The 17,873-nt window shown below is 34.4% G+C and overlaps 1 protein-coding gene across 2 annotated transcripts; it reads left to right on the plus strand.

Moving 5' to 3' along the window:
* On the plus strand, positions 5,746-9,973 carry LOC18775379 (UDP-glycosyltransferase 74F2). 2 transcript variants are annotated; one of them, XM_007208440.2, is made up of 2 exons: positions 5,746-6,662; positions 8,983-9,973. In XM_007208440.2, the coding sequence occupies exons 1-2, from the start codon at positions 5,997-5,999 to the stop codon at positions 9,730-9,732; spliced, it is 1,416 nt and encodes a 471-aa protein (XP_007208502.2). In that variant the 5' UTR covers positions 5,746-5,996; the 3' UTR covers positions 9,733-9,973. The 2 variants fall into 2 exon arrangements, with proteins under 2 accessions (XP_007208502.2, XP_007206411.2); XM_007206349.2 differs by lacking the exon at positions 5,746-6,662 and adding an exon at positions 7,073-7,929.

Below are 17,873 nucleotides of genomic sequence, written 5' to 3' on the forward strand. Positions count from 1 at the left end.
AACCAAATTTCTTTGATCCTCAACTCTCCTAGTCAACTCGTCAACCTTGCGATTGAGGTTTGCTTGGCTATTTGGGCATGCATGAGAGAATTGTGTGGAGCTAAGTTGATGACGACCTATGGCTTCTTTGGAAGCCCGAATAGGTGCGACATTTAAGGGTTGTAGCGGCAAAGGTGGGTGTGGCAACACCTACTCCAAGACCCGTCCAAGCTAGGTAGCTGCTGCGGCACGAGAATTGCTAGTCACGGTGGTGGTACCGTGGGGACTTGGTGCCGCGGTGGAGTTTGTGACCTCTATCTTGCTCCTCGTGCTGATACTTTTCACCATGGTTATTTTGAATGCTTCAAATGGATTTGATAAATGAAAAGGAAACGGATCTCCTTATCGAAAATTGTGAGAGCTTCGCTTTAAGTAGATTTCGAGGCTCTCAACGAGACCACCAAAATGTTTTTGGGGTTTTGGTAGATAACTAGTAAAAACAACCCCTTGCGCAACCAAATTTTGCGCGACGAAAAACTATTCGTCGCTCAAAGTCACTTTGCGCGACGAAACTCAAAACTTCGTCGCTCAAAGTCTTGAGCGACCAAATTTTGCGCGACGAAAAACAATTCGTCGCGCAAAGTCACTTCGCGCGACAAACTTTTGCGCGACGACAATATATCGTCGCTCAAAGTATTGCGCGACCAAATTTTGCTCGACGAAAAACAATTCGTCCCGCAAAGTAACTTTGCGTGACAAACTTTTGCGCGACAACAATACATCATCGCTCAAAGTGACTTTGCGCGACGAAACAATAAACTTCGTCGCGCAAAGTCCTTATAAAAATAAAAAATATATTTTTTTAAATCTTTGCATGACGTAATCCAACATTTCGTAGCCTAAACCAATTTATTTTTGTTTTTTATTTTGTATGCATAACACTTAAGAAATTAAACAGTATATATATTTATTAAGTAGCTTTAAATTTATTATTTTAGATCGGATCGGATTTTTGTTAGAAAAATATATTATTGTTGTTCAGATTGGGTTTTTGTTAGAAAATATATATTTTAAATTGACAATCGAATTAGTTCATTGTATTCATATAGGGTCAAGGAGTGTAGCTGTAAAAAATCATCAAAATCGGAGTTAAAATAACCGTTAAATCGTGATTTTTCATTATAACCGTCGAAAATTTTTGTCCCATTACTTGATCTCTGAATGTTTATTTTTTTCGATTTTTGGCATATATGATCTCGAAGTATAAACAAACAAGTTTGACGGTTGGATCGTTGAAACTAGTTTTGGTGAATGCATATGCCATCAAAACAATATATTCACTAACAATTAAGAGTTTATTTATATGTTCGTTAAATATAACATAAGATTTTGTGGTATCCACTAGTGTAAATATTTTATATTGAAGATCAAATTCAGTCATTGTATTCATATAGGGTCAAGGAGTGTAGCTGTAAAAAATCATCAAAATCGGAGTTAAAATAACCATTAAATCATGATTTTTCATTTATAACCGTAAAAAAGTTTTGTCCCGTTACTTGATCTCTGAATGTTTATTTTTTTCGATTTTTGGCGTATATGATCTCGAAGTATAAACAAACAAATTTGACGGTTGGATCGTTGAAACTAGTTTCGCAGAATGTGTATACCATCAAAATAATATATTCACTAACAATTAAGAGTTTTTTTTATACTTTCGTTAAATATAACATAAGATTTTGTGGTATCCACTAGTGTAAATATTTTTAATTGAAGATCAAATTCAGTCATTGTATTCATATATGGTCAAGGAATGTAGCTGTAAAAAAAAATCATCAAAATCGGAGTTAAAATAACCGTTAAATCGTAATTTTTCATTTATAACCATCGAAAAGTTTTGTCCCATTACTAGATCTCTGAATGTTTGTTTTTTGTGATTTTTGGGATATACGATCTTGAAGTATATACAAACAAGTCTGATGGTTGGATCGTTGAATGGTGTGTGTATATATATTTATTTATTAAGTAGCTTTAAATTTATTTATTTTGTACGTATAACACTTAAGAAATTGAATAGTATATATATTTATTAAGCAGCTTTAACCTTACTTATATTTTAAATTGTAAAATAAAATAATTTTATTTTTATTATTCATAACAATTATTTTTATAAATATTGTGCTACGAATCAATTTTTCTTCTCTCAAAAGTTTGCGCGACCAACAGTTTGTCGCGCAAAACTCTAAAAATTTGGATGGGTACCAAAAATGGGACACGGGATTTTTTTTATTTTAAAAATTTAGACTTTGCGCGACCAATATTTTTTGTCGCTCTAAACTTTGCGCGACCAATATATATTTTTCGTCTTGCAAAAATTTGGGCGGGTACCAAAAATCGGACGCGGGAATTTTTTTAGACTTTGCGCGACCAATATGTATTTTTCGTCGCGCAAAAATTTAAAAATTTTGGCGGGTACCAAAAATGGGACGAGGGGATTTTTATTTTTTTAAAATAATTTTTTTAGACTTTGCGCGACCAATATATATTTTTCGTCGCGCAAAAATTTAAAAATTTTGGCGGGTACCAAAAATGGGACGCGGGGATTTTTATTTTTTTAAAATAATTTTTTTAGACTTTGCGCGACCAATACTCCTATATTCGTCGCGCAAAAGTTTGCACGACCAATATTCCAATATTTTTCGTCGCGCAAACCTTTGCGCGACCAACAATATTTTTCTTCGCGCAAAGTGATACGGTTTTTAAAACCGAAATAACTCCTCCACCATTTTCTCAATGTCTTTCTCTACTCTTACCTCTCCTTTCTCTTTCCCTCTCCCCAAATCCCACCATTTCTCTCACTCACTCCTCTCACTTAATCTCTCATCTCTCTCTTCACTATCTCTCACTCTCTCTTCACTATCTCTCACTCTCTCTCACTCACTCTCTCATCTCTCTATCACTATCTTCTCTAATTCTCTCACGCTCACTTCTCCCTCTCATTCTCACTCACTCTCAATCTTGCCAAAAGGTATATTCTCTCCAAATTTTAAATTTTTTTCATTAATATGTGTTTTTGGAGTTACTTTTGAGTTTGTGTGGGTTTTGGGGTTGAGTAAAGGGGAGGGATTGGAGTTTGGGTTGGATTTGTGGTATAACAATTTTAGGGGAGATTATGCCTTCTTTTTTTTTTTTTTTGGTTATTTGACCATATTTGTTTTTTTGTAGGGAATCATCGAGACTTTGACGGCTAAAGTTGAGGATTAGGAAGCTATCAAAACATATCCTCCGCCACTACCACCACAATACGCTTGTATTAGGATTTTATTATTGTACTTTGTTAATTTATGTGTACATTTTGAATATTATATATATATTTATTGGATAATTTGATCACTATTTTTCATATGTAATTTTATTTTGAATATGTCAATTTAAATTAAAGTAATTAAAAAAATCATACAATTAAATTAAATTTAAAAAGTAAAAACTTGAAAAAATTAATATCAATTTAAATTAAAGTAATTTTAAAAAGAAATCATACAATTAAATTAAATTTAAAAAGTAAAAATTTGAATAAATTAATATAAATTAATTAATATTAAAGAAATAATAAAACAAAAAGTCAAAAACCTTGCGCGACAAAATATTTCGTAGCGCAAACTATTAAATTAGTTTATTTTAAATTAAAAAAATTTAAAACAAAAAATATTTCGTCGCGCAAATATTTGTGCGACGTTAGTATTCGTCGCGCAAAACTCAAAAAATTTGGGCGGGTACCAAAAATTGTACGCGGGAATTTGTTATTTTTTTAAAATTTTTTTGAAGACTTTGCGCGACCAATGTTTTTCGTCGCGCAAAACTTTGCGCGACCAATGTATTTCGTTGAGCACAACTTTGCGCTACCAATATTTTTCGTCGCGCAAAGTCACTTTGCGCAACCAATATTTTTTCGTCGCGCAAAGTCGCTTTGCGTGACCAATGAAAAAACTTCGTCGCGCAAAGTCTTTCTTCACGATCTTTGCGCGACGAAATTTCTGTCGCGCTGAAATTTGTGCGACTACAATGTATTTTGCGCGACGAAATTCTCTTCGTCGCGCAAAGTGTAAAATGTAGTAGTGTACCCAAAGCCTTGCATCCGAAGCTTCGATTTTTCTGGTTGTTTATTAGTGATATTCTCATTCAAAATATGTCATATGTAATTTTTTTAATAAATTAATTATTCTTTGTTACAGCTGGACTTAATTTTTATCCGTTGAAATAAATTAGAAAAATTAAAAAGAAAGGAGAATATCCCAGCAATTCTATTCTACCCGCACGCCACCCCTCTGTCGTCTTCTTCCGACTGCCATCAACAGTCATTAGTCACACAAGTAAGAGAGCCAAATCCCCATAGCCTAATAAATTGTTGCAACCAGGAAACTTCGTCATCATTTTCAATGAATCTTAATATCTGATGGAGATATTAGATCCAATAACAATCACCTTTCCATATCAATTTCATGCTAGTCAACTTGTAGCCTGTTTGTTATAGACCCACCTCCTATCCACATCTGCTAGTGAGACCTTCATCAATGATAAAATATACATGGATCTTGGGGTAGTCACCAAAAGGTTGAGAAAATTGCAGAACACAGAGAGAGAGAGAGAGAGAGAGAGAGAGAGAGAGAGAGATGAAAGAGAGGGAGGGGGCATCGACCAGAGCGGCGGTGTGGGGTAGGCTTGTTGGGGTGGGCTGTGGCTATTTTTTTTTTCTTTCCATTGTTTATTTTCTTAATTTTATTTTAAAGGGTAAAAATTAGGTTAAAGTGCAGTTGTGAAATAAAGTTTGAGTTGTTAAAAAAGAAAAAAAGACACATGGCATATTTTGACTGGGAGTATCACTAGCTGACGTGTAATACGGTACTACTTTATAATTTCTTCATTGGGTGGCTTGAGGAAATTTTTAGTCATAAGGAAATGGATTTCCTTGTTGGAATTTCAAGAGCTTAGTTTTGAGTATATTTGGAAGCTCTCAATGAAAGCACCAACATGTTTGTGCAAATTTCCTCTGGGGAGAATATTCGTGGATGAATCTTCTCTTTGTAACCTATTATTTTCCATTTAAGGAGGGAATAATTCTCCTTAAAGAGAATTATTCATTTCTTGAATAATTTGATTGAGGGAATTTATGAAATTTATTCCCTCAACTTAAATAGGTAACTTCCCTATTAAATATATTATTAAACTTGATTTCGTGGAGAGAGAGAGAGAGAGAGAGTAATTTTTGGGATTTTTCCGAGTGAAGAAGAGTTATCTTATTTGTGTCCTCCATTTATTTTCTTTTCTCATAACATTCATTTTAAAATTACGGGTCTTGATTAATTGGATTGAGGGAATTTATGGAAGGAAATAAATAGATTGAGGGAAGTTATGGAAGGAAATAAGTAGATTGAGGGAATTTATGGAATTTATTCCCTCAACCTAAATAGGTAACTCTCATATTAAATATATTATTAAATCAGAATCTTGATTTGCATAATATATTCTTAGGGTTTGCACATTTTCCACGTGGCGCCTCCTGATTGGTTGTCAAATTTATTTGCTCCCACAGTTGGCCTTTGAGATTAGATTGCATATACTTCATTGGGGTTAGTTTTATCATTTGCATAAATTTTTTTTTTCAATGAAATCATCAATTTTTGGACAAACAATAAACGAAAAGGGGTTTGTGAAAATAAACTCAAATATCATGAGGTGTTCGTGTAATTTTTGAGACTTGAGGGGGTTTTGTGAAAACACAAGAAACCTCAGGGGGTGTTAGTGTAAATATTGCTGAAGTGTGAGAGAAATTATTAACGTTGATATTTTATGATATTATCGATACTTATATGTGTATGGATATATTCCAAATATTCTATACCTAAAAAAACAATAATAACATCAATATTTCATCGATATTATTGATATTTTATTCCTTGCACATAATTATAAATTGACCAAACTCCAGATCCATAACCCAAAAAAAAGAAAAGAGAAGTTCAATGGAGAAAGCACAAAGAGACCGCAAAGCTCATTGTTTGGTCTTGCCCTTTCCAATCCTCCAAGGCCACGTCAATCCCATGCTCCAATTCTCTAAGCTTTTACATCATAAAGGAATCAAAGTCACACTGGTCACAACCATTTTTGTCCACAACACATTAATGCATGGATCATCAGGATCCAGCTGCATTGCTCTGGAAACCATTTCAGATGGCTATGACCAAGGCTGGAGGGAAGAAGCTGAAGGCATCGATGCCTACTTAGAGCGCTTCTGGCAAGTAGGACCTAAAACTCTAGGCCAGCTCATTGAGAAGCTTTCAAACTCAGGCTTCCCAGTTGACTGCATTGTTTATGATTCAATGGTGCCCTGGTCTTTAGATGTTGCCAAGAAATATGGGATTGCTGGGGCCTCTTTCTTAACTCAATCTTGTGCTGTTGACAATATTTTGTACCATGTCCACAAAGGATTGCTCAAACTTCCTGTTGTTGATGACCAGTCGGAAATTTCACTTCCTGGGTTGCCACCACTTCAATTTTTGGACATGCCATCTTTTCTCTATGATTCTGGGTCTTACCCTGGTATCTATAAAGTGGTTGTGGGTCAGTTCTCCAACATTCACAAAGCTGATTGGGTCCTATGCAACTCATTTTATGAGTTGGAAGAACAAGTAAGTACCTGAGAAAGTTTTGTGTTTTTCAGTCATTTTCAATCTTTATAGGTTTTTTTATGTGATTTTCATGTTTCAAATTTTTTGTTGTTGCTATTTTGGTAATGCTAGGATTACATTTTTAGATCACATCAATGCTTCACATGATTAGGACCAGTTTGTAATTAACATAGTGGCTGAAGGTGGATTTGATGTTTTATGCATGATTTTGTACGGTTTATTTTTCTGGTGCTGAGTTTACTAGTTCTTGAATAATCACTTTTATTGGCGATGACAACTAATCTCACCCCCAATACTCTCTAATAGTGAATGAGATTATATGTAACAAATAGTAAAGATATAAGTAATTATTGTGTGGTGTTGGAATATAGTAACCTAGTATAATAGTTTATGTGTAATAATATGAATCTTGTTGTCTACCCACATTCACGTGCACTACATGATAGCACAAATAACAAAGACAAAGGAGATAAAACAAACTGATGACTTTTGTAGTGGATGTACATGTACATGTAAATGGAACCACAAATTCCACTCTGCAACCCACCTCCATATCTAGAGCTAAATTGGCCAAACCCATATTCCACAAACTAGATCAATGGAGAAAAGGCAGAGATCAGACTCTAAAGCTCACTGTTTGGTCTTCCCCTATCCCAACCTACAAGGCCATATCAATCCCATGCTCCAATTTTCTAAGCTTTTACATCACAAAGGGGTCAAAGTCACATTTGTTTCTACCATTTTTGCCTACAACAAATTAATGCAAAAAACATCAGGATGCAGTTATATTCCCCTAGAGACCATTTCAGATGGGCATGACCAAGGAGGGAAAGCCCATGCAGAGAGTGTAGAGGCCTACTTGGAGCGCTTCTGGCAAGTGGGTTCACAAACTCTGGCTCAGCTCATTGAGAAGCTTTTAAGCTCAGAATACCCAGTTGATTGTATTGTTTATGATTCAATGATGCCTTGGTCTTTAGATGTTGCCAAGAAATATGGGATTGTTGGGGCTTCTTTCTTCACTCAATCTTGTGCTGTGGACAGTATTTTGTACCATGTCCACAAAGGATTGTTCAAACTTCCTGTTGTTGATGACCAGTCTGAAATTTCACTTCCTGGGTTGCCACCACTTAAACTTTTTGACATGCCATCTTTTGTATATGATTTTGGGTCTTACCCTGCCATCTTTAAAATGGTTGTGGGTCAGTTCTCCAATGTCGAGAAAGCTGATTGGGTGCTCTGCAACACATTTTATGAGTTGGAAAAACAAGTAAGTACATGGGAAAAGCTGTGTTTTAGTAATTTCATTTGGCTTCAATATGAATCTTAAGTTTCAGAAACAATTTTTTTTAATGTCAAAGTTTTAAAAACTAATTGCTATTTTGATAATGTCAGGATCACACATTTTTAGATCACATTAGTGAATAACATAATGGCAATTAACACAGCACTTGTCATAACTAGCTTGTACTTCTCCCTCTCTTTTTTTTAAGTGATGACTTTAATACAAGGTCAATGTGCATGTGCAAGAAAATGTGTGGAAAAATCAAAGCATGAAGATTACCTATATCTAAATTGGCTAACTCCAGATCTAGATCTAAATTGGCCAAACCAAACCCATCTTCCACAAAGTTCATCTTACAAAGCTCATTGTTTGGTCTTACCTTTTCCTACTCAACAAGGCCATATTAATCCCATGCTCCAATTTTCCAAGCTTTTAAATCAAAAAGGGGTCAAAATCACACTGGTCACTACCATTTTTGACTACAACACAATTATGGAAAAATCATCAGGATCTGATAGTTACAATGCCCTAGAGACCATTTCAGATTGTTATGACCAGGGTGGAATTAGACATGCTCAGAGTGTAGAGGCCTATTTGGAGAGCCTTTGTCAAGTGGGTTCACAAACTCTAGCTCAGCTCCTTGTGAAGCTTTCAAGCTCAGGGTGCCCAGTTATTGATTGCATTGTTTATGATGCATTCCTGCATTGGCCTTTAGATGTTGCCAACAAGTTTGGTATATTTGGGGCTATTTTCTTCACTCAGTCTTGTGCTGTTAACAACATTTTGTACCATGTCTACAAAGGTGAACTCAAACTTCCTCTTAGTCAGTCTCAAATTTTGCTTCCTGGGTTGCCTCGACTTGTCCCTTCTGACATGCCATCCTATGTGTATGAATTGGGGACTTACCCTGCTGTCTATAAAATGCTTGTGGGTCAGTTTCCAAATGTTGAAAAAGCTGACTGGGTTCTATGCAGCTAAGTTTAGGTATGATTTTGATGTTTCATTTTATTTTATATATTTTGCTTAAAATATGCACAGGTGGTGGATTGGATGGCTACGTTTCTGCCATTGAAGACCATTGGACCAACCATACCATCCCATTACTTGGACAAGAGACTTGAGGATGACAAACAATATGGTGTCAGCCTCTTCAACACCAACAATGATGCCTGCATGAAATGGCTAAATGAGCAGCCAAAAGGGTCGGTTGCTTACGTCGCGTTTGGCAGCGCAGCACAACTTGGAGTTGAGCAAATGGAGGAACTGGCTTGGGGTTTGAGGAGGAGCAAAAGCAAGTTTTTGTGGGTGGTTAGAGAAGCAGAAGCAGCAAAGCTCCCAAAGGGGTTTGTGGAGGAGACATCAGAGAAGGGTTTGGTGGTTTCATGGTGCCCCCAGCTTGAAGTTTTGGCAAATGAGGCTGTTGGGTGCTTCATATCACATTGTGGTTGGAATTCTACTTTGGAGGCCTTCAGTTTGGGGGTGCCAGTTGTGGCATTGCCACAATGGACCGACCAAAGCACAAATGCCAAGTTTATTATGGATGTGTGGAAAATTGGGGTCAAGGCTTTGGCTGATGAGAAAGGAGTGGTTAGGCAGGAAGAAGTAGAGCATTGCATAAGTGAAATAATGGAGGGAGAGAGAGGGAAAGAAATGCAAAGGAAAGCCCTTGAGTGGAAAGAACTGGCTAGAAAGGCAGTGGATGAAGGTGGAAGTTCAAGCAATAATATTGATGAGTTCATTTCAAAGCTGGTCTTATCAAGAGAGAAAAGGTGTGCTTGTGAAAAATAGCATGTGGTTTTAAGGTTAAAGTTCGAATCATCTCCTCTGTTGACGTCTTTTATAATAAAAAGAAATAAAACTAGACAAGTGAGTCAATTAAAAAGTAGATTACAGATGCTCTAAAATGATGAAATTTCATTGTAACGAGGACGGTGGAACTCAATATTCTGTAGCTATTGTATTAGAAAACCATTGTTGATTTACAGTGAATACCTGAAACAAGATGTTGGTTTATCACTTTTTCTTTTTATATGCTTTTTAGTATAGATCATACCATTAGTCAAAGCTTTGTGCGTGCAACAAGGATAGTGAATCACTTAATCATCTTTTTTTATTTTATAAATTGGTGTTTACTATTATATAAATTGGTATAATATAATACAATATTGTACTTACAAATTTACCTATATATCTTGTATATATCCAATACAGGTAGATAAATTATTTTCACAATATACCTATAAATGTGTTGGCTTTAATACACCTGCAATATCCATAATAGGTAAATTACAAGTTATATTATTGCATAATAGAAAATTATTAGTAAATTATATCCAAGATGCATTTATAAAATTTGAGTATATTATTTAAATAATAAGTAAATTCATACTAGGTACATTATTTTTGGTAAAAGAAATAATAAGTATGTAATTTTTTCAACATAAAATTGTATGTATACTATTATATTTATAAAATAATAAAATAATAGATAATTAATCACGTATACTTCATAAGTAAATAAACCGATTAGGTGTGTTAAATCTGAATTTATTGTTACATTTTAAAAAAAGTTTCCAAATTAATTCCTATATCGATTTGGAGATATTTCCAAATTAAACGTGTGTCATTAGTTACAATCCAATTAAAATTTGTTTCTATATTGGTTCCTATATTATATTACATGAGGGAATCTCTCCCTCCTCGTGTAACCATATAAGGTTATTGGTACTCCCTGTGGTATGGCATTGTAATCATTTTAGAGCAATTAACGTACGGATGTTAAAGATGAATAAATTTCGGTTTTTATGTGATTGATAGGGTACATCTCTGCTTGAATGCTCACCTGATCGACATGTTTTCTGAGTAAAACATAAACGGTTTACCTCATAAAACAAATTTATTTTCATTATCTATGTGTTAACTGCTTCCTCATGTCTTAATTTTCTCCACATTGTAATTATCATTCGTCATGCAGCTGTGTATATTGTATTATATCTTGTTATGTATCTAAATTAGTAGTCCTCACATCGTTTGCCTCTCTATAGACTGACATGGAGAAAGTATGGAACATTTTCGGAGCTGACAGGAAGGTAAAATGATTCTATCCTTTTTTTTTTTTTTTTTATATATATATATAATAAATAATTTAAAAAATTTAATGTAAATGCCCGTACTTTGCTGATTGATCTAATTACTCATGTATTTAACCTTGGCTTTTAGAATACAAATAAAAAATTTGTGTTGAATTTCTTACCATATGCTAATTGATAGTTTATAATACATAGCTAAACATACTATACTTAGCTGGCAGGAAAGGGTCTAAGCAGTTTGATTAAGTTAAGTTTTCTCCGAATGCGATCACTCTATATGTTACTCAATCTTTTATTTCTATCTTGTGTTGTGATATATGGATGAATTCTATATCATAGTAACTAGACCCTATTATTGATGTGCACTTACTATTGAAACGAATGTCGTCCCAGTAGAAACCACTAAACCTACAGGTTCATCTGGGATGGGGGAAAAGAGAGCTGAACAACTTGTCATACAAGCTAAGAAAGATGAGAATGACAAAGGAAGTGTGAGAGCATTATCACAATGGAGAGGGGTGCTGCAACATTGTCACAACTGAGAGGTGCTGTGACTCTACTCTTTAAAAAAAGATTACAGTATCTATGTAAAGAGTATCATCAAGCGGCTATACCCATTTAAATATAATATACTTAGAGGGCATAGCCGAGCGGCTATACTGTTTTGACACGTGGCGCCGAACCGCTAGATGGGCATTAACGCTGGGCTGTCTTCTATAAGTTTTTTTAAATAAGAAATAGTATAGCCTAGCGGCTATACTCGGGATTTTTTTTTTACAAAAAAAAAAGAGTATCGCCGCCGGCTTTACTGGGGTCCTTTTGTTTTTGTTTTTCGTTTTTAATAGTATAGCCGTGCGGCTATACAACTTTTTTAATTATAAAAAATAGTATAGTCGCCCAGCTTTACGGTTTTGACACGTGGCACCGAATCGCTAGTTGAGCGCTAGGCGGGTTCCTCATTTTTTTTTTAAAGGCTATACTTGGGATTTTAAAAAAAAAGAGTATAGCCGTGCGGCTTTACTAGGGTTTTTTGTTTTTGTTTTTTGTTTTAAAATAGTATTGCCAGGCGGCTATACTCTTTACATAGATATTGTGATCTTTAAAATAAAATAAAAATGTTTTTCCCCGATTTTTGTTTATCGATAGTTTAGAGCATTATCCATTGCTATTAGGCAATTACCCGAGTCTCCATTGTCATCTTTTGAGTTTTTACTTTTCAAGAGTTATTAACCGTATAAAGAATTTAGCATTTTCACATTTAATACTCATATTATACACATATATACATATTTTTATTGTTTAATACACTTTGATTTTTTACAAAATTTTCAATAATACACACAAAATTCACGTATTATATATATAATTTTAGCATAGTATTGAATAAAAATAATATATATTAAAACATGTAAATCTAAAAAATATATATCTTAAAACTAGCAAATTAATATCTATAAAGTACAAACTAATGCAAATAGAAGGGTCTTTTTTTTATTATATATTTTTAAAAATAAGTAGTATAGTCGACTGGTTATACGCCTTTTTAAATATAATATACTTAGAGGGGTATAGCCGCTTTCCTATACTACCCTTATTTTTTCACGTGGCGCCACATCGCTAATTGGGCGCTAAGGCAGGTCCTTTTTTCTGTTTTTCAGAAATAGATGAAGAGGGAACAAATTCCACTTCTAGCAGAGAGCAAAGAATTTACTGGCTCAGTGAAAAAAATTGTATGGTCATCTGAACTGGTGTAGAATGCCTTGAAAGATAGCACAAAGCCTGAATTGCAAGCATTCTGAAGACACAGCCACTTATGCACATTTAAAAAACTGAAACTGCTGATATAGTGTACAATGACGGGAAGGCCCACAGTAGGTCCCGTTGAAAACATTCAGTAGAAGAGCATCGTCTTTGCTGCGGTGGAAAATTTCATAAGGTATATAACATAAATAACCTCTCCTCATCATATAGATACACATGATTTTGCACCACGCAAAGCAGGGAGAAATAACATGGCTTGAAATGCCAATGCCAATCTGTTTGCTTGGAGACAGAAGATGGTTAATAACACGCATCATCTGAACATATGCATAAACCAGATACTATGAATAAAAAAACCAATTCAAATTGAAAATTAGGATTAACGCAAAAACATGCCAAAAAAATTAGAAGTAAACACATAACTTCATTCAAATAAAAGAATTCATACAGACAACCTATATATATAGGCCTCCATCCCCACACCAATTAAACAATATATACAGACAGCCATCCCCACCCCAATATTATCCAATACCCGTATACCCATTATCTAATTAACGACACAGCAAAAATAAGAAGAAAACACCTTGAGGAGCGAGAATATCTCCCAAGTAAGGGGTGAGAACTTTATAATTTCTCTTAATAAAACTGGGAAGTTAAGCAAAACACTCGTGTTTGGAAAATGTAACAAATAAATTCATGCAGAACTGCCTGAACTGTAAAGCATGACAAAGATTGCCAATTCCTGAGAGTTCTCATAGATTTGGTCTTTCATTTCCTGTAGTAATCGCCTTGCAAAACTGACTTTTGGTCAGGCTAGACTGGATTTCTTGCGTCTGGATTAAGTTTACTTACACTTGAATTGCACGTCAATATCTTCAACTAATGTGGATCAGTTGGGAATCGATACCAATGACTGTATTGGCAGAGCTGTAATCAGATTGAGCCGTAGATAGGCTTGAAAAGTAGGCGGAACTGTGAATTTGCACTTGTTCTGCTTGTTGAGAAAACTGTTTCTATCTGGACCGGACTGAGGTTTTCCAGACCGGACTGGATTAAAAGTGGCTAGACTGACAATTCCTATATTGAAAGTGGCTGGATTGACAATTCCTGTATTGAAAGTGGTTGGACTGACAACGTTTGGATTAACAATGGTTGGTCTAGAATTGCACTTCTGGTTAGTGAACTAGATTTGTAACGACATAAATCAGAGTTCTGCTTGATTCTGTTGATCTGAATTGCATTTGCAATGATAGAAATCTATTTTTCTTCTGAATGAGCTTCTTTCTTGAGCTGGATTGACTTTATAAGCTTGATTGCATGTGTTTCTTCTGAACTAAACTTCTTAAAAGATAAGATTGCTTGTTTTCTTTTGGTCTTGAAGACTCTCGAGATCGTATGATCTTCTGTGTTTATCAGTTTGACTGATTACTTTATTTGATTTGGTTTGTTCGGTTGTTTGATTGATTGGCTGTGTGTTTTTAATGGAATCATCACATTAAAATTTGTATATTAATGCATTTTGTACATGTCCTCCTCAATGCTTTCTCAACGGCTAATCTGGGTTTAATATTAAAAGTGGGCCTTATTTCTTGAACTTTGAAGTCAGGGTTTCTTTGGCCTTTATAAGCCCATTGTACAAGAAAAACTTAGTTGCAACAGGGACAATACTGTTTTGCTATCTTCGATTAATAATGTTATGTCACATAAAAGTGTTATCGCACGTGTCATATCATTATTGGTCAGCGATAACAAAATAGTATTATCCCGATTTCATGGAAGTCTTTCCCCCATTGCTTTGTTTGATTTGGTTTGTTCGGTTGTTGGATTGATTGGTTGTGTGTTTTTAATGGAATCATCATCACATTCAAATTCGTATATTAATACATTTTGTATACTTTCTCATGTCCTCCTCAATGCTTTCTCAACGGCTAATCTGGGCTTAATATTGAAAGTGGGCCTTCTTTCTTGACCTTAAAGTCGGGGTTTCTTTGGCCTTTATAAGCCCATTGTACAAGAAAAACTCAATTACAATAGGGACAACACTGTTTTGCTATCCTCGATCAATAATGTTATGTCACATGAAAGTGTTATCGCACGTGTTATAACATTATTAGTTAGCGATAATAAAATAGTGTTAGCCCAGTTTCATGAAAGTCTTTCTCCCATTATACCAAAAACACTAATTGTGCCATAACGGGAAGATAAAAGAATTTAATAAACTATTTTTGCATATTTTGTTTCCTTGATGTATAAATTTTTTGATACAAGCGCTATTTAGGGAGGTGATTCAAACTCAGTACTTCGGGTGCATGAATAATTATTCTTAACTACTCAAACTACAAGCTCCTTACTTTCCTTGTGATTTAAATTTAGTACCTAAAGAAAAAGTATAGGGCAAAAAGAAACGAAAAAGAAGAATATGGAGCTTCTTATTATGTCCTGCTGCTGCACCTCTCAGGCACGGCACAGCAGATCCAGCTGGGCTTTTTCTGGACACATTAGGACATCAATTTTTAGTTTAATTAGATCCTCGCACACCTAATGAAATACAGATCAATATTTAAACTCTTCGACATTCTTGTATTACCCAACGCCTTTTGTACAGTTGTACCTATAATCAAATACTTAATCTAAACTTCAAGCAAAATTAAAATTAAAAATACTTATATTACAGATTCTTCATGCATCACAGCGTGAAGAAGAAGAAAGAAGAATAAAATATTTATAATAAAAAATGGCAGTCTAGAAGCCCAAAAATAAAAAATGAAATTTGCTTGGACGTGGAACGTTTGGAGTTTGGACCATTTGACAAGTGAACCAACGAACATGTGTCCGCACCCAATCTTATCACTCATTTATTTATGTCTGATGCCAAACCCAGTACCTAAAAAACAAACCCTATTACTTTAATGAAGCTTCGCTTCTCGGAAACCCACTCCAGTTCAACAAACAAAAACAAAGCTTAGTGAGTCATGTTTGCTTTTTGTATGGACTTTTTAGAGTAAGGATAAAATTCTACCGACTAGTTAAGGGCTTTTTACACACACTATTAAGATATTATGAGATTTTAAATATAAAATTATTGATTTACAAATAAAGACTATTTTTTATTGAGCTAGAACTTGTTAGCTGCCTAATGATAAATTTTAATATTAGAAGAGTTCTTAAGTTTCTACGTCACCTCATATATTAATAAAGAAAAAATATATATAAATTATAAGTTCTAACCTTTGTTAGAGAAGTGATCGCATACCTTACACATCTACTAAACCAATGACATTCAGTTTCTCTAGGTCATTACACATGCCACTTAACCCTTAACCCTTCCCCCTCTCTTTCCCCCAAAATTAGAGTTGTGAAGGTAAATTGTTTTTTTGAATGATTTGGAGAGATGAAAATGACCTTGTGTTAGTGGTCACATGTAAGGCATGAGATTTCTAAGAGCATTTTCACCTATGTCATTTGTCATGGCAAAAGGTCCCCTCAACTACAAAAGCCCATCCTACCAAGCAATTCAAACCAAGGCAGGTGGTGGTGATAGGGTTTGTTTAGACTCATGGGTTGATTTAGGGTTTTGGTTATGTTAGGTTTTTGGGCTTTATTTGGGCTTATGACTAATTGTGGTGATGTGAGCTAGTAGTTTTGGTGCGGCTTTTGTCCATATTAGTTTTGCTTTTAGCAAGTTAGTTTGTTGCCTTCTTGGAATTGGTATTTCAGATGTCTTGTTGATGTCTTTGATTGTACCGTTGAAGATTATCTAATGAAGTTTTTATTTGATCAAAAAAACTAGGGGAGGTGGTGGACTCCATCAAGATTGGGCAAGCCCAAAGGCAAGAGTAGCCCGAGTTGTTGCATGAAGGCACTAACGTCAGTGAAGAAATAATTTGAAAAAAATTTCATATATATATATATATATATTTATTAATCTTATAAGTATAAATAAAATTAATCTTATGTGAATACGGATTGTTATTGGGTTGCCATGGCAATGGGTGGGAAAGCAAAAAAAAAAAAAAAAAGTTAGACACTATTCACGTGAACAGTATCCACCCTTACTTGCCCTTATCCTTTGCCATAAAAAATAAGTGAAAGTGCTCTAACAAAGAATAGGATTTGTCCTTACAACAAAACACATGCCTCAAAATATAAGGGCTAAAATTATTGCTATAAAATTCAAAGTCCAAAATGGGATAAGTTGAGCGACTTTTGGTATGATTTGCCTAGTATAAATGTTGATAATGTGTTTGATTTTTTTTTTTTTGGACACTTCTTTTATTAAATTGTGATAATATTAAATATGCTAATTTTCTTGTGCATTTTATGTAAACAATTTATAATTGTGCCAATGGGGTCTAAGTTTAGTGGAAAAGAGCTTGACTTAAAGACGAGTTATCTCAAGTTCGAAGCCCTATGATACTTGGTAGTGTGTATGTGTGAGAAAGCTCCCTTTCCTTTATAGTTTAGACTATTGTTTGTATTCAAAATATTTTATTTGCAACTTCAAATATTTGGTCAATGTTGTCTTTCAAAAATCAATATTTCACCCCTTTCCCCTTTCACTAACATTATAAAATGAAAAATTTATGCACATATGTCAAATTGTGATTTGTCTTAATGTGTAAGAAGCCAAGTATTTTCCTATAAAAGTGATATTTTTATTGAAACTAATATTTTTGTTATACTCTAATTAAATCTAATCTATGTAGAGAGGGATTCGAACTTGGTGCAAAGGGACAAGCTGAGCAACTGATCTAACCCACATATGCTATTTAAACCCATTACCTTATTTCTTGTAGTATTGAGTTAGTAATTAAGAGTGGTCATATATGGGAGCAAATTACCTCCATTACTCACTCAAAGTGTGTTTGTGGTGATTGCTTTGTTGTATTAATCTCACTACATAAAAACCTCTTTTGGACCTTGAAAAGACATTTCAAAGTTGAAAACTCTCCATTACGCAAAGTGATTATACTTTTCCGTTTAAAAGATTCTAATAATTCGAATTTCTCCTCCCTATTTGTAAAAAACACCAAAAAAGAAAGAGGGCAAAACCACAGTCGATCTAAGAAGTTCCAT

The sequence above is a fragment of the Prunus persica genome, chromosome G6 (genome assembly GCF_000346465.2).
Source record: "Prunus persica cultivar Lovell chromosome G6, Prunus_persica_NCBIv2, whole genome shotgun sequence".
NCBI classification, from domain to species: domain Eukaryota; kingdom Viridiplantae; phylum Streptophyta; class Magnoliopsida; order Rosales; family Rosaceae; genus Prunus; species Prunus persica.